Below are 25,333 nucleotides of genomic sequence, written 5' to 3'. Positions count from 1 at the left end.
GTGCATTTTCCAGCATGATGGAGCACCATGTCACAAAGCAAGAGTGATAAAGAAGTGGCTCGAAGATCATTACATTGAAATTTTGGATCCGTGCCCAGGCAACTCCCCGGATCTCAATCCCATAGAGAACCTGTGGTCAGTCCTCACAAGGCGAGTGGACAAGCAGAAGCCCACAAATTGTGATCAACTCCAAGAACTAATAAGGAAACAATGGATCGCCATCAGTCAGGATTTGGCCCAGAAGCTAATATCCAGCATGCCAGAGCGAATTGCAGAGGTTATGAAGAACAAGGGTCAACACTGTAAATTGATTATATATATATTTTTTTGCCAATAAAAGCCTTTAAAACTTATGATATGCTTATCATTGTTTTCCAGTATACCATAGAAACATGTGGAAAAATAATCTACAAATACTGAAGCAGCAAACTTTGCAAAACACAAAATTGATGTCACTGCCAAAACTTTTGGCTATGACTGTACACTAAAATGCTGTATCAAAACCAACCAAATCTGGGTCATTTTGGCAAGCCAGCGCTGGGTAGTTTTGACACAGCTGGGTTGGGTTAAATGTGACCCAACATGCCGGGCTGTTAGATTTAACCCTAGAATGCCTGAACCAAAAAAAAATTACACAAATGCATAGAGTCAAAAGGACCAGTATTGGAATTAATGGTTATTCAGCATTACACTTTTCAAAAGCTATTTTATTAAACAGTTAAGCTGTTTCTGTGTGTTTTTGCTTAATTCTTTATTTTATTTTTTATTTTGATTATTACTGTCTGTGTTGCTACTGTCATTAGGGTTGGGTACCGAAACCCGGCATGTATGTACCAGACCGAATCATAACAGATTTCGGTGCCTCATTTCAGTGCCACTTAAATGCCTGAGCTGTCAATTGAAATATTTGCCCTTAGTGCTCTGAAAGGGACATAACATCACCAAATGTGATCACTAGTTAAATTATTCTGCATTCATGTGGTGTCAGAATAATCAGAAAACTATCCGAGGAGTGCGTGAATGCAGCAGTTGTACTTGCTCTGTTGGCAGCAGGTAGCCTACATTAAATGTGCTTAAATTAATAACTTTCAATGAGAAGCGTTTCTAAACCTGTTGTCCAACAAAAGAGAACCATATATTGTTACAGTCGTGTGTTTATTGTCTTCATGTTTCATCATTCAAAGCATTTCTATATTTTTTTTAAATTTAGTTACAGCAATAGGTAGATACCTTTGCCCATATTAGGAATTTCCTGGAGCGTCATGAGTTCCATTACTTCTGTGATGCATATGTGGACTTTCTGCAAGAGGGCACACCGATTTGGCACTGGTATCATAAAAAACCTAAACGATACTCAACCCCAGTAGTCATTCTGTGTTATTTTTCATTTCCAACCCATTTTGGGTTAATTTGAACCCAGCAGTGTAGTGAGTTTTAGACAATAATTGAGTTAACCCTTGAATGCGTAAAGGGTATTGTAAAACAGTAGGCAAAAATAGCAGATGACCTACTTCTGCCAGCATTCTGAAGTTAACATCCACTGGACACTTTAAGGATCGCAAATGGCAGGAAAACAACAGAACACACTTTGTAGCTCAAATGACATGCCAGCATGGTGGACGTAGTACATTCAGATTGCATTCATACTACACAAATGCATGCTGCTTGATGTTTATACCATACACATGCATACATATTTAACCATTAAAGTTTTTTATTAAATATAGAACAAACAAAGGGAGGTGCAAACATTCCTAAATGTTATGTTTAGAAAGGTGCAAATTGCATGTGAATTGTTTTTATATGTCTGCGAAGATCATTTTCACTTGATTTGTGAGAAATGTGCAAGGTTCAGAATGGAAAGTTATTTAGAAAAAGTTACATTTTAAAAATACATGTTTTTTTTGTATTGCATGTACACAGAGGGAAGTAAACAAATGAAGATGTTTGATATATTAAAACATTTGTATGTGACCAGTTACTTTAGTTATTTAATTAATATGACACGTTTTTGTGTTTAAGAACAAATTTGACCAGTTATATATATTTTTTCCCACCAACAAACACTATAAGACTATACTAAAAACCAATTAGTTTGAGTTGACAGACATTTTTAGTAGCAGTATAATTAGTAGTATTTTGTTATCAACGTGTTGATCATCACTACTAGCCTATAAAAAATGCTTGATTGACTGGTGTTTCTTAAAAGTTTTGTTATGCTTTCAAATCATATCAAATATGAGTGTATCTTTGTGAAAAGCTGTTATTTTGTGAAGATAAGCATATTCCAAATCGTTCATCATACAATTTATGAATGAACATGTATCGTTCATTATTTACACAATCTGGTGAGTAAACGAAGAAAATAAATTAGTGATTCTATTGACAATGTGTGCGTAGAGGGTTGAACCATAGTATAATTTTGTGTCATATGTAATTTAAATGTGAAATTGATTAATTCACCACTCTTTCTTTGGCTCATTCAAACACTAATTCTCATCCCTAATAAAAGTAAATAAAAAATGAAGGAAACAAGTAAACATATGATATTGGGTTTAATACTTCTGGTGTATAAAGTTAACAAAATGATGACAAAGCATATTATACAATTTTATGAAGGAATATTGGAAGTTATTGGAATATTTGTGTATTTGTGATCTTTTGCCAAATAATAAACATAACATGGAACATTTTCAACATGTGCAACAGAGCAGTGTTCCTTTGGAAAAGCAGACAGCATGTCATGTTGACACCAAATGTGTTTTATATGCAACAGGGAGCACCTTTCCCCTTTTCCCCAGCCCCAGGCCTTGAGTTTTCTAAAACTACCTCTCCCTCTCTCTCTCTCTGAACAGTTTGAAATACAAAAACTCAGAATCTACTGTGACCCTGAGCAGAATAACAGAGAAACAGCCTGTGAAATACCTGGAGTTGTGAGTACCAGAATCTTGGATGTTTCTGTTTTGGCCCATTCAAATATATTCCACCTATTAATGTCATATCGTATTAACACTGACTTGATATTTAAAATATTTTATCTTATTACCAGACAATTCTTTCTTAAAAAAACTGAGAAGTAAAACAGTAAAACACAGAAGACTTTGTTCATTTATTTATTTTTGTAATTCCTATAATTCCAGTCCAATGTGTTTTGGAATGTTTTTAATGTACCAATCTTATCTAATATGTTCAAACAGAGAATGATATTTCCTCAGAACCGTTTATTAGAAAGTCAATCACATCTTTGTGAAACACTGGCTTTGTCATTGTTCTCAGTTCACTAACTCAATTTGCTTGACATGGCATTATTTTCCAATCTCTTCCAGACTCACTGTTTAGAGATGTAGGGCATATATAAACACTGTGGCAAACACTTTATTTCACATCATTTTCCATTTCTGCTTGCGCATGTTGCAGTAAAGCCTTGCACCTCTAAGCTAAGTTATGGTTTTTGCCCTAGCCCCTTTACGTATTTTCACTCCTTTTATTTTTAGGATGGAGAGGTATGTACTTTTGAAGATGGCTTTGCTCGCTTTCAAAAAAGTAACTGCTAATCTCATTTTGAATTGCAGAGGTAAGATTTGCCTCATGTTTTTTTGGAGTGTCTAAGTATTGTCATAGCTGGAAAAATCTTTCAATGGACTGTCAGCAGCTTTGAGAATGAATGGCTGAATGATGCTGGTGTGAACCTTCTCACTGACAAAAGCATTCAGTCAAACTGCTTAAATAAAACTACTTTAGCAATACCATGCTACTGTACTGTACTTTAAAGCATATCATAGTACTTTCAAGGTACTATGTAAACAAAAAAATCATGGTAGTGTCATGGTACTTTTTGGTGTATCATATGGTGGCTTAAAGTTGGCATGAAACTTGAGATCATCTTTTCTTCCCTATTGTGACAAATATTTCAGAGTGAACCAGCTTCTTAAATGAGGAAAAAAAATCTAGGTCACGACTTAATTTTTGTCCATGGGGAATTGATTGGATCACTGTTGTTTGCTAACTGCTGTGATCTCATGTAAGTGGCAGACTGCTGGAGGGGAGGGATTATTGTCCCGCCCTCACGCCAGTGCACAAGTCATCAGAGTCAGAGAAGAGATGTTGTTGTGAGGGGAAGAAGTTATTTTGATTCAAGATTATGATGTCACATAAGCTAAAATAAACAAATAAATAATGATGTGCATAAATAAACCATTTATAATAAACAGTGCAATGTTCCATAAAAATAAATATAGTTTATTTAGATGTCATGCTAACTTTAAAGCACCTTATGTCAATTTCAGGTTGAACAATTGTGTTGTGCTGTATTTCTACTGCTGCCATTTGGCTATTTTAGAACTACTGGGCCGTACTGCTGAATGAATGAATAATTCGACAAAAATGGCTGCCATGAAATGAGAAATTGTATGCTGTTTTGGGTTTTGCCACACAGTTTAGCTTATACCACAAAGAGGAAATTATGTCTGATGCTTTATGTTTTACAAAATGCACCATAGTAAAATGTTGTTTGTTGTTTTTTTCTTCAGTGTGCTAATGGACCAGGTGACATTGATCCAACCCCAGAGCCATGCATCTGTCCACCTGGGTCACCTGGTGCACCAGGAATGAAGGTACAATAATCTTTCCCTCAATCTCTTTGGTCGGTTTATACAACAGCACAGCTTATATAATCTCTTCATTAAATCAGAAGTCACTGCATAAAAGGCAAGTTTGAAGTTTATAAGGTCAAGCCTATGCTTGAAAACACATGCTGCTTTTCAGCAGTGATCACAGTAAAATGGCCCTGAATACTAAATAGTTTGCAGAAAGATTACTTTGACTGTGTGTGGCGATTAAAAGAGTTGCAGACAGAGTACATTGCTATGCTATAATTTATATATTTTCACTTATTATTAAGTATTATTATTATTCCGTTCATTTTCTCAAACAAGAGGCCAAAAAAGTTCTTATATAATAATAAAAAAAAAATACAAAAATGTGTTAATAAATAAATGCCTTAAAGAGGTCATGAAACGCAGATTTATATAAAGGTTAGTTTATAAAGTTGTTTTTTTTTGTACCAAAAATATCCAATATTTGTATAAAGTATAATTTTCCATCCTCATTTTCACCATTCATTGCTAATTCCCTGATAATTAGGAAGGCTATGTAAAAGTTTTTGGAGCTGCAGTTTCTTTACATCCACCGAGAGAACAGTGTCAGAGTTTGATGGTCTTACTCCAACAGCAGTATTGCTCTTGTGATTAATGGACAGACATGAGTTGTTCAGAACACATGATTACATACGGTGATGATGCATATTTAAGAGCATGTAGAGGGGGATATTGTGATATTACGATTCTCCTGATTTCAAATCCTGGTGTTTCAAAGGGGTGGAAAATAATAATTAATATGTTAAACTGTTAAGTTAGTTTTAAGTTCTGAAACTTGCAGTATGTTTATATTGTAGTGTAACCTCTTGTGTGTGTAAATATCAAGAATATTTTGATTCTCTATTTCATGACCCCTGAAATGCTTGAAAATGTTGTTGTTTTTCCAAACTAGCTTTTACCCATTGGCAAAGATACAATGATAGATATCTATTTGTAATGAATCATAATTTTCCAGTGAAATTATGTTAATACCATTTACAATACATAATTTGTACATTCTCTAGGGAGAACGGGGGAGAATAGGAGATCCGGGTCAACCTGGCCCAGCTGGTGCTGATGGTAAGCCTGTGAGTACTACACAGTTTAATACAACCTCAAATTAACTTGAACACATGCCGTGTTCAATGCAGTATCCAGGACTGCAACATGCATGAACTTCCCAACAAGTGTGTCAGGATAGAACTGTCCATAGCATTCACCATACGAGAACTGTTTTCATTCTTTTAGAATGAAAGAATGTTTACCATTTTGCTCATTTTATTTTTGTTGGTGCTCTTCACTGTGTGGTCACAAGTCAATAAACAGAATGGTGTCTAGATGTCAGAAATCATTAATCATTTTTTTTTGCACTCTTTTGCAATTTACTTCAATTTCATATAATTATTAGGGCTGTCAGTTTAACACGTTAACTGAATTAATTAGTTATGAAAAAATAACGCGATTAAAGGGTTAATTCACCCAAAAATGAAAATTAGCCCATGTTTTACTCACCCTCAAGGCATCCTAAGTGTATATGACTTTCTTCTTTCAGACAAATCCAATCAGAGTTGTATTAAAAAATGTCCTTGCTCTTCCAAGCTTTATAATTGCATGAGCGGGTGTTTTTGTTCAACAGTCTAAAAGTAGTCAAATAAAGCTCATTCATCCATATTAAAACGTGCCTCACACGGCTCCAGGGGGTGAATAAAGGCCTCCTGACCCTAACCTAACTTAACCCTTTAAAATATTTTAATGCAGTTAATGCACTGGCCGCGCCTCCAGACCTGTACGTCATCTTACATTTCATACTACGGTGGCCGAGAGAGCTCAACGCGCTGTAACTTAAGAAAACACATGCAAATTGAAAAAACACCAGCAAATTAAGAAAACATCTTCATCAGTTTGACAACACACGCGCTGCAAATCCTCACAACACATACAAATGAAGAAACGCGCTGCAAAATCCTCACAACACATGCAAATGAAGAAACGCACTACAAATCCTCACAACACATGCAAATGAAGAAACGCGCTGCAAGTAGCACGGACCACAACGGAAATGTTTCAAGGGGACCCAAAAAAGTGAAGGACCCGGCTGGGATTTGTTTTGGGCAGTGGCTTTTTTAAAAATTTTTTATAAATAATTAATAATCTGACGAATTACACGAGTAACTGTGAAACGTTATATAAGATGGCTAACTTAATTAAATATTCTCAACTAAATATAATTTCAAGGTTAATGAAATCCGCAATGCTTCATTAATTGTTAAAACCAGGTCAAAATAAATTGCAGATTGACAGTAAGAATAATATTTAAAATTATTATTTAATCAGGGCCTTTTAGTAGGCTAATGAAAGAAAGGACAATGGACCATCTCCACCCCCTAGATGTGGATCCAACCCCGCCCCCTGGATCTTTGTTCTGCAGTGAGGGGCTACTGGCTGCTGTCACCACCGTCGAGCTAGGTGGGTGTGGTTTCAGCAACCAGCTCCCGCCTCTTTGCCCATTTTCGATTATTCGGGAGTGACGCGCTGTCAAGATGGCGACGGCCGGCTCTGCCAACTTTGAGCTTCAAAAACGCTCTTCAGAAACCTACGGGTGACGTAACGGACGCTACGTCCATGTTTTTATACAGTCTATGAGGGCAACAACTCCATAAATGCAGTTATGCCCTAAAACTCAAGATATTGGTGCAAAAATGCCCCTGTATGTGTTTTTGACTCATATTTATATCAAAAGATAAGCGATATCACATGAGCAGCGAGAGCTTTATGACACAAGTGCTGATTTTGTCCCGAATACCACGAGAGCTTGATATTGCGTTATATTTTAAACACAATATTATGTTTTGCACAATTTTGCAGAGAACATATTACCTTTAAAGCCATAACAGAATTGTTGCACATCTCCGGGCAACACAGCTGTGTTTTGTTTCAATGAATCTGCGTTTTGAACGAATCGTGTGAGCCAATGATTCAAAGGCCCATTCATAAAGAGAGCCATTTACTTAATTCCTGAATGAATCAGTTGTTTGAATTGAATGAATAAATGACTCATAAAGACATTTACCGCCACCTGCTGGCAGATTTAGTTTCTTATTTAGAGTATCATTTCATTAAAAAAATAATAATAAAAATAAAAACATTAAAGAGATTAAAGAGTTCTGTCATTATTTACTAACTTTCATGTCGTTTCGAACCTTTCTTTTGTGGAACATAAAGGAAGGTATTTTGAAGAATGTTGGTAACAAAGCTATTTTGGTTACCAATGACTTTTATTGTATGAACAAAAAATACTGAGATGTTTCTCAAATGATCTTCTTTTATGTTCCATAGTTTACGTTAGGTCGGTGTAGCCTAAATGTTTATGTGTAATACATTTTATGTTGACTCAAATAAAATATTTCTTTCTAAAGCTACAATTTGTAATGTTTAATTGATACTTTCTCATTTAACACAAATATAGCTTTAAATAATCTGTTGTGGGTATTTTCACAGTCAAATTTATTTTGCGATTAATTAGATAAATTAATCGAAACATTATGTAACTAATTAGATTAAACGTTTTAATTGACTGACAGCTCTAGTAATTATATTTAATATTCTTATCTAAATGTATAGTATATTGATAGAAATGTTTTTGATCAATGAGTTAAAAATGAATGCTGAAATGTGACCTAAACAAAATCTTAAATATTTCTTTCTCACTTTGTCATAATGACAAAAAACACTCAGATTTTTGTACCTGCAATGTACTGTATGTACAAATAATAGAGGTGTAATGTCACAATTAGGTCCAATATACAATGCTTGATCTCACAATCTTACTTAAAATAAAGCCAAAGTAAGAAGAAGAGAATATTTAAAATGGAAAGTTTGGTATTACCATTTTTGGTATTATGTGTAAACTTAAATAGACTTGGCCTTTTTCCTAATCACCAAATAAACAGGACAATGGTGACACCAGAATAGAAATATTAATGATTCTGCTTAGCTGAAAATACAGAATTATGTTAGACACATATGCTCTGTTACAGACTACATACATTTCAAAATAATGCAATACATTTTTAAAAAATATTGTCACTCAAAAAAAATAAAATACATGTTTATGGCAGTGCATGATTGTACAGTAAACTAATGTAGAACCTATTTTAATTTACTGGTAAAATTAGATTCTGTATATATAGTGGTTCTTTTTTATTAAATTAAATTGTATTGTTATTCTAATTTTTATAATATTATTATAATGTAATGAACACTCTACATTTTGAAAACTGATAAAAAAATTAAATTCCTAATATTAATTCCAATAATTCTGTTTTATTAAATTCTAATTCTATTAAAACAACAACAACAGCAAAAAAATGTGCACGGCTGCCAGGTTGTGAATATAAAGGAAAATGCAGACCAAAACTTTGTTACGAGAGTGGGCAATGTAGATGTCGGCAAGCTCACATGTGCCAAGTAACAACTGGCATCCCAAATTGTAACCTACCCAGCACCTCGTTATGAGCCAGATAATCTTTTGTACTAAGACTAAGATCAAAAGAACAGTATTTACCATGAGGAGGGTCATAGTTGCCACTAGGGATGGGCGATATCTTTTGCGATATACTGGTAAAAATTCTCCCCACGATTATAATTAGTCTTCCCGCGATAATAACGAAAAAGTCTAGTTGTTGACATATTTCTGTTTGCGACAGTGCGGAGCAACATCGCGGAAGGCAGACGTGAAATTGAGGAGAAGTTTATCGCTAAATGAGGAGCTCCTTATACAATCTGGAACTGGTTTGGTTAGGGCTGTACAGTGCACAAAAAAAACGGTCTGAATAAACGTACTACAGTAGCATGTGTGCGATACAGTTTTGCATGTGTATGAGCCTGTTAACAAACCTGTTGTCCAACAAAGATATAATTTATTGACATGCTACGGCTCATGTGAGCAGTTCATGTAAATGCACAAGGCACAAACAGCACACAGCAACTCAAGGGCTGGGTCTGCCTCCTCCAAGGGATTGGTGGGAACTTTGGGCATGTGTCTCAGGGTCTCAGAATGAAGTAAACGTCAGCCAGCCCGAATTCAAGGCACGTGCTGCTGACTGAAGCAAACCAGAGAAAGGCTCTGTGTTCAGGCAGTCTGAGACATGAGAGTACGCGTCCTTAAGGTAGATCACTGCAAACCAATCTTGCTGGTGAACGCACGTCAGGATGTGCTCCTGCCACAACATCTTGAATGGGAGCTTGTCCAGGGCCTGATTCAACATACACAGATCAAATAAATGTAAACGATCCTTTGTAGGGTTCGAAGAAGTGAAGGTTAGAAAGCCCCAACTCCATCTTGGCTGGAGGACCAGGCTTTATTGCCAAAATGAGTCACATAACCGAGTCTGATTGTCCAAATGAGCCAGCGGGATGGGCTGGGAAGCGCTAGACAGGCTACATAGTGGGGCAAGGAGGAGCGCTGGACCCTGACCTGGGAAGCTTTGCGTCCCGAGGAAGAAGTAGTGGCCCTGCATGATAGTCATTACCTGGCTCCTTGCTCCATGGATCCTGCAAGGGAGTAGCTAGAGTTGCATGAGGAAGCAGCATATCCACAAAATAAAAGCTCTGAGCCTTTGACGTTTGAAGTGTTGAGGCTGGGAGTGATGAGGTTTCGCATCGTTCACTGTCAAACCACGCCAAGTGTGACCCAGAGAATTAGGGAACTGCTCTTTCATAGAGAATCTATGAAACAGAATGAAACAGAAGACTCTCCACCCATTCCTCCTCCAGGGGAAGGAGCAGTGTTTTCACCAATTCCTGGAAAAGAGCAGCTCCCTCCCTCTCTGGGTTGCTCATCTCAGGTCCACTTCATTGCCTCATGGAGGGTAGGTTTAGTGGCAGGACGGGCTACATCACATTCCTGCAGGTGGCTTCATGTTGGTTCTGGCCACACCAGGTCGGACTGGGGACCAGCCCTCGTCAGCCTGGTGGCGGTGGTCACATGCCAAGGCAGAATATGTTTGATGGCCTCTGTCTGTTTTCAATTTGCCGAAAAGTGCTGGGCAAGTTCTCGACAGTGTGGCTAAAAAGGGTGGCTTGGGAGATGGGGGTGTCAAGAAAGCACACTATGTCCTCATTGCACATCACTGCAAGGTTCAGTCAGAGATGGTCTTCCTGGACCACCAGAGTGGACATCGCCTGGCTGAGATCCCACACTGTGACCTAAGTCACCCAGAGCCAAAGTTGGTCACTGTACCAAGTTCCGGCATCAACACCAGCAAGTCTGAGCAGCAAAAGTTGACCTCAGCTCACCGGTCTTGGAAGGAAAGCATGTATGGCTGGGAAGCAGCTTCGGGCAGTAAAAATGTCCTTTTCATGACTTCATTACATCCCCATGCACTTACCGGAAGAAAGGCATCCAGCCGCAATTGCTTGAGACAGGGTGGAGGATTAAACTCCAGTCTGCTGCTCTTGGTGCCCTGGGAAAGCATGTCCATCAACTCCAAGTAAGACTCTGACTAAGCAATTAGCCCAGAGAGGTGACGTTCATCTGAGCCTTCATCCTCACCCTCAGATGCAGTGATTGAAATCTGATCCTCTTTGGGAGTGCCAAATGACACACTAGATCGGCCTGAGATGGACAAACAGCATCACTTGTGAGCTTGATGGCACATGACGCATGAGAGGAGCGGCAGGTCCATGGGGACTGGCCCAGTGGAAAGCTTGCACTATAATCCTCTGATCTCCCAGAGTGATAGTCAGTGTGGCACTGTGCAGTGCAGAGGGATTGGGCTGAGTAGCAGCAGAGGGGACTCAAGCCTTTGTGAGGAAGGCAAGTCATGATCGCAGCGTCGTCATGGTTATGCTTTCATAACGAGTGCATAAATCATCCATAAACACTTTCTTTGCATGCTTACAGCCCAGACACACAAGACAGCAATCATGGCTGCCAGAAGTGATTGGGAGTGATTGCTCACGAGCAACTACTCGGCCCCGAAGCAAAAATCTGAATGATTGCATGCACGCCCCCACATTATATACCTGTAAGTACAAGGGAGTGGTTAGGAAGGCAAATTCCACTCACCAATATTCATTGGCCTTTTTCATACTACTCAGAGGTGATTGCGGTTCCCAAGTAAGACCCCAAACGTCAGTGTCGACGTAACACTGAATGTTACATTATCTTGCAACCTCTAGCATTTAATATCAAAAGGGTCTTTATTTAATAATTTATTTATTTATTGTTAAGAAAATATAGAGAGATTTGGGATATAAAGAGTTTTTATTATTTAAACTACAATTTAATCTAGTCTTTTTGTCAACAATATTGCAAGTTGATATAGTCACAGTTAGAGTTCAATGATGTAAGTGAAAATAAATCTATATTTTTGTTTTCATATTCCTTTGAGTATTCATTTCTAGTACAGGGGCTCAGTTACGTAAGTTTGAACAGTAAAAGCTATTAAAACATTGGAGGAGAACACAGTCATTGTTTCCATAATAGTGCTATACATCCTGCCCAAGGGAGTGAAACTAGATAAAGCACGGAGGAGTTGTAAATGGGTTTGTGGGCGTTTGTAGGGTTGCAATTTTGTCTGCAGCTGCAGTTTTTCTAAGCATGAGTTAGTTTGACTGAAAAATGTGTTGAGCATGAATGATGAATAACCCACAAAAGAGCTCTGAAAGTTTGGTGAATGTGCAATAACGCAACACCTGGATGCCATACTTGCAAGTCTTCATGTCTTTATGAATGTGTGTCCACATTATGCACATACTGTATGCCTGCTCGTCTAAACTATAAACAGCTGGTTTTTAGTGAAGCAAAGCGTATTTCACTTCATTTAATTTTATTATACTGATAGCATTCACAGATAACAGTTAATGTTCCTAACACAATGGTAAAGTAAGCATTTCTTTGCAAACTACCTAATTCTAAATATCTTTAAGAAGCGTAAAAATACGACTTTTGGTACCAACCACCAATAAGGTAGAAGTAACTCTTAAACTCTTTTTTTATCTTTATCAACAAATGTTCAGTCAAAGGATGTGTTTTACCTATACTCAGTCATTTGTAAATAATGAGAAATTAAATTTTATGTTAGAAAATAATTTGCTGAACAATTAAAAATCCCCACATAAAAACATGGCCTGTAATGCTTCCTAAAAGAAGTCAAAGTGATATCAAAATACTGTATAGTATGTTTGTGGAATAACCTTTTCACTTTCTTTTGTGCAAATGTCTAAGGTCAAGTCACTGTAAGGCTAACTGTTTAAATGAATAAAAGAATTCTATTGAGGAGAATCTTATGAATATAGTGCCCTTTGAGGCTTGGCAACTGTATACAGTGATCTCATAAAAAGCAGAGAATTGTGCAACATTCTCACATGTCAACAATATATTTGATTAAGAAAAAATCTGAATTTCAAAAAACAGTGGGGGTTATTTTATGTCACAAAAACAAAGACACAAGTGTCATCGTCCAGCTGGAGTCTGCACAAATCTTTCATGTAGGCGTGTTCAGATTGCACACACTAATAATAAAGCGCATACTCAGGACAAATCATCCAGACCTTGTTGAAATCTTCACATGAACTTTGTCTCTTAATCTTGCTGTTATTTTTGAGTTTTATTTCTTGTCTTTGCGTGTAAAAACAATGACCTTTTCAAGATAAATTTTACAGCAATTACGTCCATACTTCCATAAAAGCCATTATCATTCAGTGCTAACATGTTTTTTGCTAATACAAACATACCTATGTTTTCATATTTTATATACAGACATTCCTACAGACTCCCACTGGAGCACTTAGGATTAGAAAATGAGAAGCAGTTATTAGAAATTGGTCTTTTTTACAACAACAACAACAGATCTGAATGATTTCCTATAGGTTCAGTTTTCCGTGCATTACTTCCGCTGATGTAGACAGAGCAGTATCCTGTTCTGCTATTCAGAAGCACCTACACGATGGGAACTATACAGCACAATCAGCGTCATCCAATTCCAAACCTGTATGAGTTTCTGTGGAACACAAAAGAAGATATTTTGAAGAATGTTGGTAACCAAGCATTTGCTGGTAGCCACTGACTTCCACAGTAGAGAAAATACTATTTAATGGCTACCAGCAACATTCTTCTTGCTTCATATCAATTATATCGTCTTTTGTGTACAACAGAAGAAAGAATCTCATACAGGTTTGGAAAAACAAGAGGGTGAGTAAATGCTGATAGAACTTAAATTTTTGGGTGAACTGTCCCTTTAAGAGCCGGGGCTTTATTTTCCTAAAGCATCGATAGGGAACCATGATCGCAAGTTCCATCATTACAAGCATAGTTCAACAATTCTACGTATGATTTCTAGTTAGTTTGATGTGAACCTAAATAGATCATGCTCTTGAGCAAAATAAGCAAGATAACGCAATATATTCACAGACACACACACACACACATATATATGTATATACACATGCCTACCGCATACTAAAAAAACAACCATGAGCACAAAGAAAATGCAGGAGAATAGCAAAACAAAACATATCTTAACAAGAATGGACAAATACCGAACTGAACACTGGTCTAAATAAACATGGTAAACAATAACTAAATTAGAAACAGGTGAACAAAATGAGAAACCATGGAAACCAATGAGAACATACTTTGAAACCGAGGAAACAAAGGAAACAGGAAAAGAACATGGATACCAAAAAATGAATACGAATAAAAAAGAATGTGTTGTGAGTAAGTGCTAAGTATGCTGTAAGAGGGAACATGAGACTGAATCAGAGAAATACATTGTTGTTTGGAAAACATACCTCAGATCAGTTACTAAGTTAAGCTGACTCACTGGAACGTGTGTTGTAAGTTTTCCAAGTTTTACTTTTGTCAAACTTTGGTTCTTTCGAAACACATTTGTTAACACCCTACCGACAATGAACCTGTCTCATACAATGGTGGTGGGTAATCCGTAATCCGTAGTCCATTTGCGATCACGTTTTGGGGGCGGGGGGTCCGTTCGCTGTGGGGCCCGGTGCGACTGCACCAGTTACACCGCCGAAAGGACGGCCCTGCTGTATAATATACTTCTTTATATTTAAAGGGTTAGTTCACCCAAAAATGAAAATTCTTTCATTAATTACTCAGCCTCATGTCGTTCCAAACCCGTAAGACCTTCATTCATTTTCGTAACACAAATTAAGATATTTTTGATGGAATCCGAGAGCTCTCTGACCCTCAATAGACAGCAATGATATTACCATGATCAACGTACAGAAACGTAGCAACGACATCAGTTGTAATGTCTGTTTTGGGTTTTGTTTCATGTTCTTGTTTTCATGTTGTGACGAGAGGGGCAGGGCCGAGAGCCGTGGGAACGGAGTGAGGCCGGTGGAGTAAATGCTAATGCACGACACCTGCGCCACTCACCGGTCTCGAGTCCCACGGAGGAGCTCCAGAAGGATAAAAGGAGGAGTGACGACAGTGTTGGATGAGAGAGGACCAGGCCTGGATTTTATTTTGTGTTTTGGTTCTGTTTGTGCGTGACAGCCCCTCGCGGACGACTGTCTATTTTGTGTTTATTTTATTATTAAAGTTTTATTTAAATGTTCGCCGGTTCCCGCCTCCTTCTTCCCAAACTACGAACGTTGTTACACATGTCTTTTATTTTGTAATAAGATTCATGCTGTTGCTGTCATGCTTCCCTTGCCCTCATGTATTTCTGCCTTGTGTATGTGTCATATTCTCATTGGTTGTCTTAGTCATGTGTCTTGTTTCTCATGGGTTGGTTCTTGTCATGTGACCCTCTTTGTTTTATATAAATAGCCCTCATGTTCCCTTAATTCTTTGTCTGTTGTTGTCCTGTAAAGGCTGCTTTGTGTGCTCCCTGTCTCGTCTTGCCATTGCCATTGCCAAGCCTGGATTACATTGTGTTTTTGTTTAATAAATCCTTTTTAACTGCATTTAGATCCTCTGCTTCATCTGCACTAACGTTACATCAGTAAAATAGTCCATGTGACATCAGAGGTTCAACCGTAATTTTACGAAGCTACGAGAATACTTTTTGTGCGCAAAGAAAACAATAATAACAGAATTTATTCAGCAATTCTTCTCCCCGAGTTACCGCCATTTTAGAGAGTACTTCAGAACATAATCAATGTAATCAGTGTTGTTTACGTTCAGCATGCGTGCGCTTTCGCTGAACGTAATCAGCGTTGTTTACCTTCAGTAGACAGTGCGCGCATGCTGAACGTAAACAATGCACATTACATTGATTACGCTCTGAACTATCCCTTTAATCCTTTTACTTAATATTCTGTCCTTAATCTGTATTACTTTAGTACAGTATATACTGTATATTCTATTATATTCTATAAGGATGAAGAGAATGTGGGAAATAAAAGGTAATTTAAGAAAAATATGTATTGTACTAGTTCCTTGAAAATAAAACTAAAAAGTGCTTGAAAGTCCTAGACTTTAATGAAGTGCCTGTATGAACTATATTGTCTTCACATAGTTGTCTGAAACCATGCAATCATTATTCAGTGAAGTCATGCCTTAATATATTTGTAATCGCAAAGTTCATAAAAAGTAATTTTTGGGGCTTACAGTAGCCTCAATAAAAGATACATTTAAACTTAAATTAAATTAAATTTCAATTAAAGATAAAGTAGATAAATGCACATTTTGGGCTGAGAAGGATGTTTTGAGTTCTGAAATTTGCAGTATATGTTCACACTATATCAAACTCTTTTATCTCAAATGAATAAGGCAAATTAGATTTTTCATTATATAATCCCTGTGGAATGTGGGAAAAATTATAATGTGGGAAAATATTGAAAGCTGTGACTTTTTGTGTTGTGTTCTTCCAGACTGACCTTGATATTCATTTGCATGACTGTGGGTCAGACTAATATAAGACTCTTTCTTTTTTGAAGGGTGTCCTAGGTTCTAGAGGAAGTCCTGGCTTTCAAGGCTCTCCCGGAATGCAGGTATGAATGCACGAGTCACAAATGGACATACCCTATAAAACCTCATAAGATACTTGATCATGCCACTTTTTTCCCTCTGTTTGAGAAGGGACCACGTGGAGATGATGGGCATAAGGGGGAAATGGGAAGTCCCGGGGAAGCAGTAAGAAACTATGATTTTATCCCTAAATGTTCTATTTTAATTATGGCAACATATTCAGTCACCATATATTCGCATATGCTCTCGTAAGTTTTTGGATGCAGAGTCAGTTTTACTCAGATACCTCACACATATTCCAAGGTTTTTAATTTACTGGAGTCAATACTTGTGACTGGTTTTTGCTTAGTATATTTAAGTTCAGGTAGATATTATGTAGAATATTATTAGATTATATAGAACTTATTTCGCTGAATTTACTGAAATGATTTTTTTTCAGTGTGTGTGTGTGTGTGTTTGTCTTTAGGGTGACAGCGGTATCCCAGGGTTACCTGGGCCACCTGGCAAACCAGGAGAAAAGGTCTGTTTTAAAAGTGTTAAAAGATGTTTAATAAATACTGTAAATTGAATAATTTATTTGGCCATTGCTGTTTTATCGTTGACAGTAAAATATCAGGTACAACTGACTATACGTAGGAACATCTTTATATATTTTTTTCTGGAGCACTGTTCCAAGATGTATGTGCCATTTTTTAAAATTGTCATTAATCAGGCACATATGGGATTTTGCTTTAATTTGGTGGAAATTCTTGGGGGAACCCTGTGTAATGGATTTAAAATGTATAAAATGAAGATGATGACAGTGCTACACTTTTAATTCCAAATTAAGGATTATCAAATTAGCCAAAATATGTAATAATCAAAAATGTATGAGGTGGAAATCTGTGAGTGCTTATTCCATGTGGACCTGGCCACAATCTTCAGAGATCGTAGTCCACTTTCATGTCTTACATGCTAATATCATGTTAACATGGGTCTTACATGCAACTTTTGGATTTCATATAATAGTCCATTATTATTAGCTAAATTAACAATTGATTAGAATGAATAATAGCTTATTAGTAAAGCATATACTTTTTTATAGTACCCACGGTCAAGAATAGCATTACTATTTTTAACCACTTGCACATGAAAATGCGTAATTTGTCTGTCACAAAATGTGAACTAGTTCTAAATAAGAATGATTAATTGATCCTTAACTTTTCATAGCGTGATGGATGAGTTTGCATGTTTGCAAAAAGTACCAGGTTGCTAAGGATATCAACGCCTGCAATGCTCTCGGACAATCCTGGATCATTCTTCATTGCTTAAGCCTAGAAACACACTATTGTTTAAAGGTGGTTCATCATTTCGCAGGCTACGTGTAAGCCAATATCATCAGTTCGCGCCAAGTATAACAAAAGTAGGCAAGGCTTTTTGATGACAGAAGCTTTTCAAATCGCGATATGTAAATGAAGCACTATAATTTTCTGTGTAACAGTTGCTATTTTTAATGGGAAACTGTAAAATACTTACATGTGCGATTAAATATAATGTTCACACTTCTCTGAATTAAACCGCCATCATACACACCATCATACAAAAAAACGCCCTCGAAAGACACCTCAGCCAACCCGATGACGATAAGGCAAGGCTTTTTGATGACAGAAGCTTTTCAAATCGCGATATGTAAATGAAGCACTATAATTTTCTGTGTAACAGTTGCTATTTTTAATGCGAAACTGTAAAATACTTACATGTGCGATTAAATATAATGTTCACACTTCTCTGAATTAAACCGCCGTCATACACACCATCATACAAAAAACGCCCTCGAAAGACACCTCAGCCAACCCGATGACGATAAACCGGACCGTGCACACTAGAGCAATTCTGATTGGCTAAAACTGAAAGGGTTTCAGAGAGTTTGTTATTTCTCAGGCGGTTATTTTTGCAATGCATGGTTGTGAGTTGCTGTGTTTGTGCGATCATCATAGATTAACATAATGTTACTCCACTCGAACTCTGCAAGTGCTGTGTGAGAGTGAGTTTGAGTCGCTTAATTTGTATTTGGCAACGCAACGTGCGCCAAACATCTCCCCAAATGTGCAATGAGAATCGTTTATAAACCTGTTGTCAAGAATAAGAAGAGTTAATGCGGATTCCAAAAGAAGACTAAAAGTATTGTGTATTCTGTTTGTCAAAGTTAGTAGAGGGGAACTGACTTAAATCAAAGCTCTAGCTAGCAGCACTTACTAGCATGCCACTTGCTTGATAGTGACATTCCTATTTTTATGTTTGATTTGAAAGTCTCCAAATACGAAGTCACTGCTTAACTTTGTATACCAGTTTGAATTGGAATAATTTAGTTCATTTTCATTATTTATATATTATAACATAAAATATAAAATATTTTCAGTGAAATTAATGTTAATAATTTCTCTGTGTTTTCTCTCTAGGGGTCTGCTGGCAATCAAGGAATACAAGGACTACCAGGCAAAGATGGACAAATGGTATGGATACTTTCCTCTTAATTTTCTTAAAGGGATACTTCACCCAAAAATAGTTCACCCAAAATTCTGTCATTAATTACTCACCCTCATGTCGTTCCAAACCAGACTTCTGTTCATCTTCGGAACACAAATTAAGATATTTTTGATGCATTCCGAGAGCTCTCTGACCCTGCATAGACAGCAAAGATCTTTAAGTGATCAAGGCTCAGAAATGTTGCAAGGACATCGTTAAAATAATCCATGTGACATCAGTGGTTCAATCATAATTTCACGAATTTACGAGAATAATTTTTGTGTGCAAAGAGAACAGAAATAACGACTTTATTCAGCAATTCGTCTCCTCCACGTCACCTTGTAGCGCCATTTTGGAGAGTATCACATACGTAAACAACGTATGCTGTTCTGTGTCAGCAGTACCTTACGCGGATATGGTGTTTACATTGTTTGCGCTTTGATCTGAACGTAAACAACCTATCCGCGTACATACGTTGCATACGTTGTTTACATATGTGATACTCTTTAACCATAGCATAAATCTTCCCCTTTTTATTTCCAGCTCTCTCTGTTCTCAAAGACGGGTGTTTTGTTTGTTTGTTTGTTTTTATTCCTCTTGACATGAAAATGTAGTGCACTTCAAAATTTAGGCCTAGTCATTCAGGATAAAAGTAGCCACTGCTTCTCTTTGCCACCACCTGACCAATAATGCTAGTATTGTTCTAAGACTGTTCGTGTAAACAGTGACTTTGGATCTGCACCGTACCTCAGCTCTTCACTGGATGTGTTTTTATCCCACTTCATATCTACAATCCCCCTGAGATAATAGCTAATGAACAGCTTGATGGAGTTTTTTCTTTTGGTGCATGATCTTAGTTATTGAATAAGTTCCTGTGCTGAAAAGTACTGATATAATGTTGGAATGATACATGATGTACTTTGTGCTTAGGGAGATGCTGGTATGGATAAATAAAACAATAACTTTCACAAATCAAATATGTTAATGACTTGAACAGCAATGCAACCTCGTTTGTTTGTTATTCCAATACTCTATATTGCATTAACAGACATACTGTCTATTTTAGGGAGAAAAAGGGAGTAGAGGCCTTACTGGTCCACCTGGATATCCAGGAGAGCCTGTATGTTTACCACTCAATCATTTCTCCACTTCATTTTTGTGAGTGGTCAGTTATTATGCTTTAATGCCATTGTGTGTGTGTGTGTGTGTGTGTGTGTTTATCAAGGGAGCACCTGGCAGGGATGGGAAATATGGAATTCCTGGAGGAATTGGTCTAAAGGTCTGTACTGATACAGTTCTTCTCACCGTAAAAGACTGAACATGTTTAAAGGCTTCCTTGAACTGTGAACATGGACCATTGAAAATATTTGGCAAGCCCACTTTAAGGAGGCTACACAGGATTCCAATATGCAGTATTATTTGACAGAATTGCATGAAAAAAATGTGCTAGTATCAGAATCTCCATATGGAAAGCCATAAAAAGGTTTGCACCATCGTTTCCTCTTTCATGCTGATCTACGCTGTCTTTTTTCCAGGCTTACAGATGGCTTTTATTAAACCAAGCTGTTCCTCAACATCTTGGTGGTTGCCTATATTATAAATCCTGGATTATTTGATTAGTATCAGATCTTTAAACATGCACTACTCCCTTAAAGTTCACCTTTATTTCTTCAAGCCAGAGAACAGCAATGAAGGCCAACTCACCACTGAGTCATTCCATGTTTAATAATCATTATGTTGACAAATTTGCCATGCTTAAATACTTCTTGCTTACACATGCTCTTGCCTACATGTAGAGGATAAAAATAAAACTCTTGACACTGTTTAAGATTTATTGCAGCTTAATTATACCGCTTGCTTTAAAAGACATCAAGAGTGTCTTGTATTGCTGTATGTTCTCCAAGTCATGAGAAACCAAGAAACACATTGTTGCTGCCTTAATGTTATTGCCAGCAGATTCAGTGGCATGCCATCTTGTTTATTATAAAATAAACAGATTAGGATTTGAAGTGAAATGTTCTCAGTATTGTATGCATGCAAAATGCGCTCATTGTTATTTGCATGGAAAAATCCAACAAGTTTCAAACACTCCCATCCCTGTTAAGATAAAGAGATGTGGTGCACTTTTATTCTGACTATATGATCTTTGTCTCTTCAGGGAGATCCAGGACTGCCTGGAATTCCTGGAGTGGATGGAAGAGAGGGACATCCTGTGAGTATATCTTAAAACAGATCTTTGCCAGGTGTTTTAGTGGGTGGACTGCATTGAAGAGCAAGCCGTTGAATAATACCAGACAGCATTTAAGCATGAGGAATACTCCCTTTTTGCTTCATCTAATAAAACACTCCAGTTTGGCTCAATGAAGACATGATTTGAAGTCTTATTGATGGTTAAGTCTTTGCACCTGGACTGGGGAGAAGAAAATTTCAATGTAGTCTGAGAAAAATGGTGTTGTCAGTCCAGGAGAGATCCTCTGTGATGTGCACACCCAGGAACTTGAAGTGACTCAGCAATGCCGTTCAGCAGACTAGCGCTAAACTCATCTTTAGAGAAATTGGTCTAAGAGCCACAGATAGCTCTACTGGGAGAACACTTCAAGTTTTAATGAAAGCCAGCTAACTAGAGCCATCTAGCTGGTTTTGGAATAAACAGCAAACAGGCCAAATCTATACAATGCATTGTCTCAAATTTGAGATGATCTAGTTCGCTCTCAGCATTTGCTTTAGGACCCAGATTGGACAGTTTGGACTATTGATCATACAATAGTAACAGAAATGTCCTTACAATCAAACATCTGCTTTATATAGAATAATTATGCAATAATTGTCAGCAGTAGTTAATTTCATTCTGATATCATTTGCTGATGCTGCTTAGCTTTGATGCTAAAAATATAAAAATATGAAGAGCATGTTATTTTGAAAAGAAGAAAACTTTAAAGTTGGTTAAGTTATTTAACTGACAAAATTAAGTGTCAAAAAAGGCAAACTACAGCTAGATTATCATGGAATGTATGTTTTTTTTAAACCAGTTATTAGTATTTCCTTGGTTCTCCCTTGTTTTTTTATTTCAGCAGCCATTCTCTGGGCATTACTCACTAAGCTTAGTGCATATGTTGTGCATAATTTCTCGAAAAGCATTGAATTCTTCATTTATCAGCTTTGATTCAAGTTTAAAAGGGTTTCAATTGGATTACGTAACGCTATCCCTGTGCACCTTCATTGCATGCATGGTGTGTTTGAGATCATTATTGTGATAGAAATTAGATGATTGTTCTCCAAGCAGACCTTCCATACTCACCTTGTAGTGCGAGATAAAACCAGAGTTCCCTTTCAGTCGGTCACTCCGAGTCACGTCGGTGACCGATGAATTGGAATTGGGATCTCGCTTAGAGAGAACGATCCACTTTGAGTGTAAACTAAACGAGCCAATGCACATCCAGCTGCCGCTGATCACAGCGTGAGCATGAAAAGGCAGCCGGTGCAACGCATACCAGCTTTTCGCTTCGGAGCCGAGCGACAACATCGTTCTGCTTCTACCAAACTACTTCTGAGTCTAGCGCGCTCTCAGGAGCTTTTTGTGTTGGCAGATGGCGTTTCAGCGGTGGTCGTTGCTGTGTCGAGTGGGTTGCGCACTTCAGGCTGTACTCGCCCCTGTTGTGCTGCAAACGGCCGTTTCCCCTGTGCGTCTCAGCACGTAAAAGAGCATTTCCCTAAAAGAGCCCTTTTCTTCTAAAAGAGTACAATAAGTGGGTGCGTCTTTGTAAAGACGACGGATCGTCTTTTTAAAGATGCCGTTTCACCCGTGTGTTTCTGGATGCGGTCATTACCTGATGCTGGGTGATGGTCACGATCGCTGCCTCACGTGTCTGGGCATTAAACACGCTGAGGTGGCTTTCACGGATGAGTCATGTTCCCATTGTGGGAAGATGACCATCTCTGAGCTGTGGGCCAGGCTCCGTTTCCTCCAGGGGGGCGGAGCTCCGTTGCCTCTGCTGCGATCTAGTGTTCGTCCTGGCGGTAGCCAGGCGAGGACTACTTCGGGCAGTAGCACGGGTAGTCTGAGGGTTACAGTGGTGGCAAACCCCTCTGGGAACCAACCCTCGGGGGACTATCGCTCCTCTAGCGCTTCGCAACCAGTTGAGCCGCCAAAGGAACGCGCTGGGCCCTCTTCAAAGAGCGTACCAGCGGTATCCTTCGGTGCTCCTCCCGACGACCGGATGTTGATCACTGCATCGGAGGGAGAGCTCTCTGGAGAGGAAGATTCGGCTGCACTGCCGCCCTCCGGGACAGTGGCAAGGCCTGAATTGGATCCAGAGATGTCGGCTATGCTTTCCCGGGCCGCCGAGAGGGTAGGGCTCGAGTGGAAACCTCCACCACGTCCCGGGCCCTCAAGGTTGGATGATTGGTTTCTCAGGGTGGCTCGCGCTGGTTCTCAGTGCTTTTCTTCCCGGAGGTGCATGAGTAGCTCACCAGGTCAAGGATGGCACCTTTTACTGCTGGTTCCTCCTCCCTCACCACCCTCGACGGTGGTACAGCTAGGGGGTATACAAGGGTCCCCCACGGTGGAGCGGTCGGTTGCGATGCAATTGTGTCCTAATACCGCCTTCACCTGGCATGGCGAACCGTGCCTCCCCTCCTGGGTCTGTAGGTACTTGTCTGTGGTTCCACTGGTCCTGATTGCACGGTATCTGGGTGCCTGGCTAGCGCTACCCAACCCGTCTCGTTAACTTCTGTGGACCATCAGCCTCGGCTATGCGATTCAGTTTGCCTGGCATCCCCCCAAGTTTAGTGGCATCCGTTTCACGACAGTGAAGGCAGCCGATGCTCCTGTCTTGCGTGCGGAGGTCACAGTCCTACTGGCGAAGGATGCGATAGAGCCTGTCCCTCCAGCCGATATGAAGATGGGGTTTTACAGCCCCTACTTCATTTTACCCAAGAAAGGCGGTGGGTTAGGACCAATCTTGGACCTGCGTGTCTTGAACCCGGTCCTTCACCGGTTACCGTTCAAACCCCCAACACGTTCGCTAGATTCTATAGCCTTCGTGTGGAGCCGGTATCCTCCTGTGTTCCCACCTCAAACGGGTAGAGGCGCTGAGAGGCCCCGGTTTAGTGTCGGCTTGCTAAAACTGCTCCAGAGTGCAGACTGCTCCGTACTGTAGGCCCTGTCGAGCTCCTCCGTCCCCTCGACAACCAGACGTGGCGAAACGTCCGGCGCCAGGCCCTCACTCGCTGAATCCCTGAGAACCGGTAGAGGGCTGGGTTCCATATGTAGAGGCCTAAGTGGGCTACGACAACAGTGACTGGTCTTCTTGTTGCGAGCCCCGGCCTACACCAAAAAGGGGCGCAGGAGGCTCGCACAGGACACTGGAAGGGGCAGCATCCATGGCGCTTTGGTAGGGATCCCAATTCGTCGGTCACGACGTGACTCGTAGTGACCGACTGAAAGGGAATGTCTCGGTTACGTATGTAACCCTCGTTCCCTGAAGGAGGGAACGGAGACGTCACGTCCCGTCCCGTCCCATCGCCACGGCTGCTGTACCACCGCTGAGCGGCCAGGTCACCGGCTCGGCTCCTCAGTGAAAACCTGGTATGCATTGCACCGGCTGCCTTTTTATGCTCACGCTGTGATCAGCGGCAGCTGGATGCAATCATCGTATGCTAATGTGCATTGGCTCATTTAGTTTACACTCGAAGTGGATTGGTCTCTCTAAGCAAGGTCCCAATTCCAATTCGTCGGTCACTGATGTGACGTCTCCGTTCCCTCCTTCAGGGAACGAGGGTTACATATGTAATCGAGACGATTCTTGACAACTGCTGACAGCATTCACTAGTCTCCTTTGGACCAGTGCTTCTGCACGGTACCTGTCTAACGGTGCTTTGCAATAATTCTGTGGACATCACGACCAGCAAACAAGCGATATCCTAAGCAAACTGACCAGATTTAGCCATTTTGATAATATCCTCCTTGGCTGCAGAAGACAGCTCCTTCCTCTTGGCCATTTTCACAAACACCCACATGATAATGTTTAATAATATAGCTAACAATTCCCACATTGGCTGACTGAATTAAAGCTTTGGAATAATGAGTACAAGCTTTGTATATCAGCTTTTGCATCATCACAAATGAAACAATTGAAATGTGGAGCATTTACATATAGTTTTACACTCCAAGCACAACTATGCGATATGCTTACAAAATGTAATGCATTTTTAATATGTCTGAATAAAGGGCTAAGATATCAGTTTTCCT

General features: G+C 39.0%; 1 protein-coding gene across 1 annotated transcript in view; it reads left to right on the top strand.

Annotated features, from left to right (window-relative positions):
* col21a1 (collagen, type XXI, alpha 1) overlaps nt 1-25,333 on the top strand; it is a 96,481-nt gene that overhangs the window by 21,704 nt on the left and 49,444 nt on the right. The window contains exons 7-17 of the mRNA XM_016477184.1: nt 2,856-2,933; nt 3,495-3,503; nt 4,530-4,613; nt 5,660-5,722; nt 16,548-16,601; nt 16,690-16,743; nt 17,045-17,098; nt 19,017-19,070; nt 20,150-20,203; nt 20,309-20,362; nt 21,242-21,295. Of these exons, the coding sequence (XP_016332670.1) occupies nt 2,856-2,933; nt 3,495-3,503; nt 4,530-4,613; nt 5,660-5,722; nt 16,548-16,601; nt 16,690-16,743; nt 17,045-17,098; nt 19,017-19,070; nt 20,150-20,203; nt 20,309-20,362; nt 21,242-21,295 (612 nt within the window). The remainder of the gene's footprint in view (nt 1-2,855; nt 2,934-3,494; nt 3,504-4,529; nt 4,614-5,659; nt 5,723-16,547; nt 16,602-16,689; nt 16,744-17,044; nt 17,099-19,016; nt 19,071-20,149; nt 20,204-20,308; nt 20,363-21,241; nt 21,296-25,333) is intronic.

The sequence above is a fragment of the Sinocyclocheilus anshuiensis genome, unplaced genomic scaffold (assembly GCF_001515605.1).
Source record: "Sinocyclocheilus anshuiensis isolate Anshui unplaced genomic scaffold, SAMN03320099.WGS_v1.1 scaffold1540, whole genome shotgun sequence".
In the NCBI taxonomy this organism is placed as follows: domain Eukaryota; kingdom Metazoa; phylum Chordata; class Actinopteri; order Cypriniformes; family Cyprinidae; genus Sinocyclocheilus; species Sinocyclocheilus anshuiensis.
Note: the sequence above shows the minus strand (reverse complement) of the source record. Positions and strands in the feature narration are given on the sequence as shown.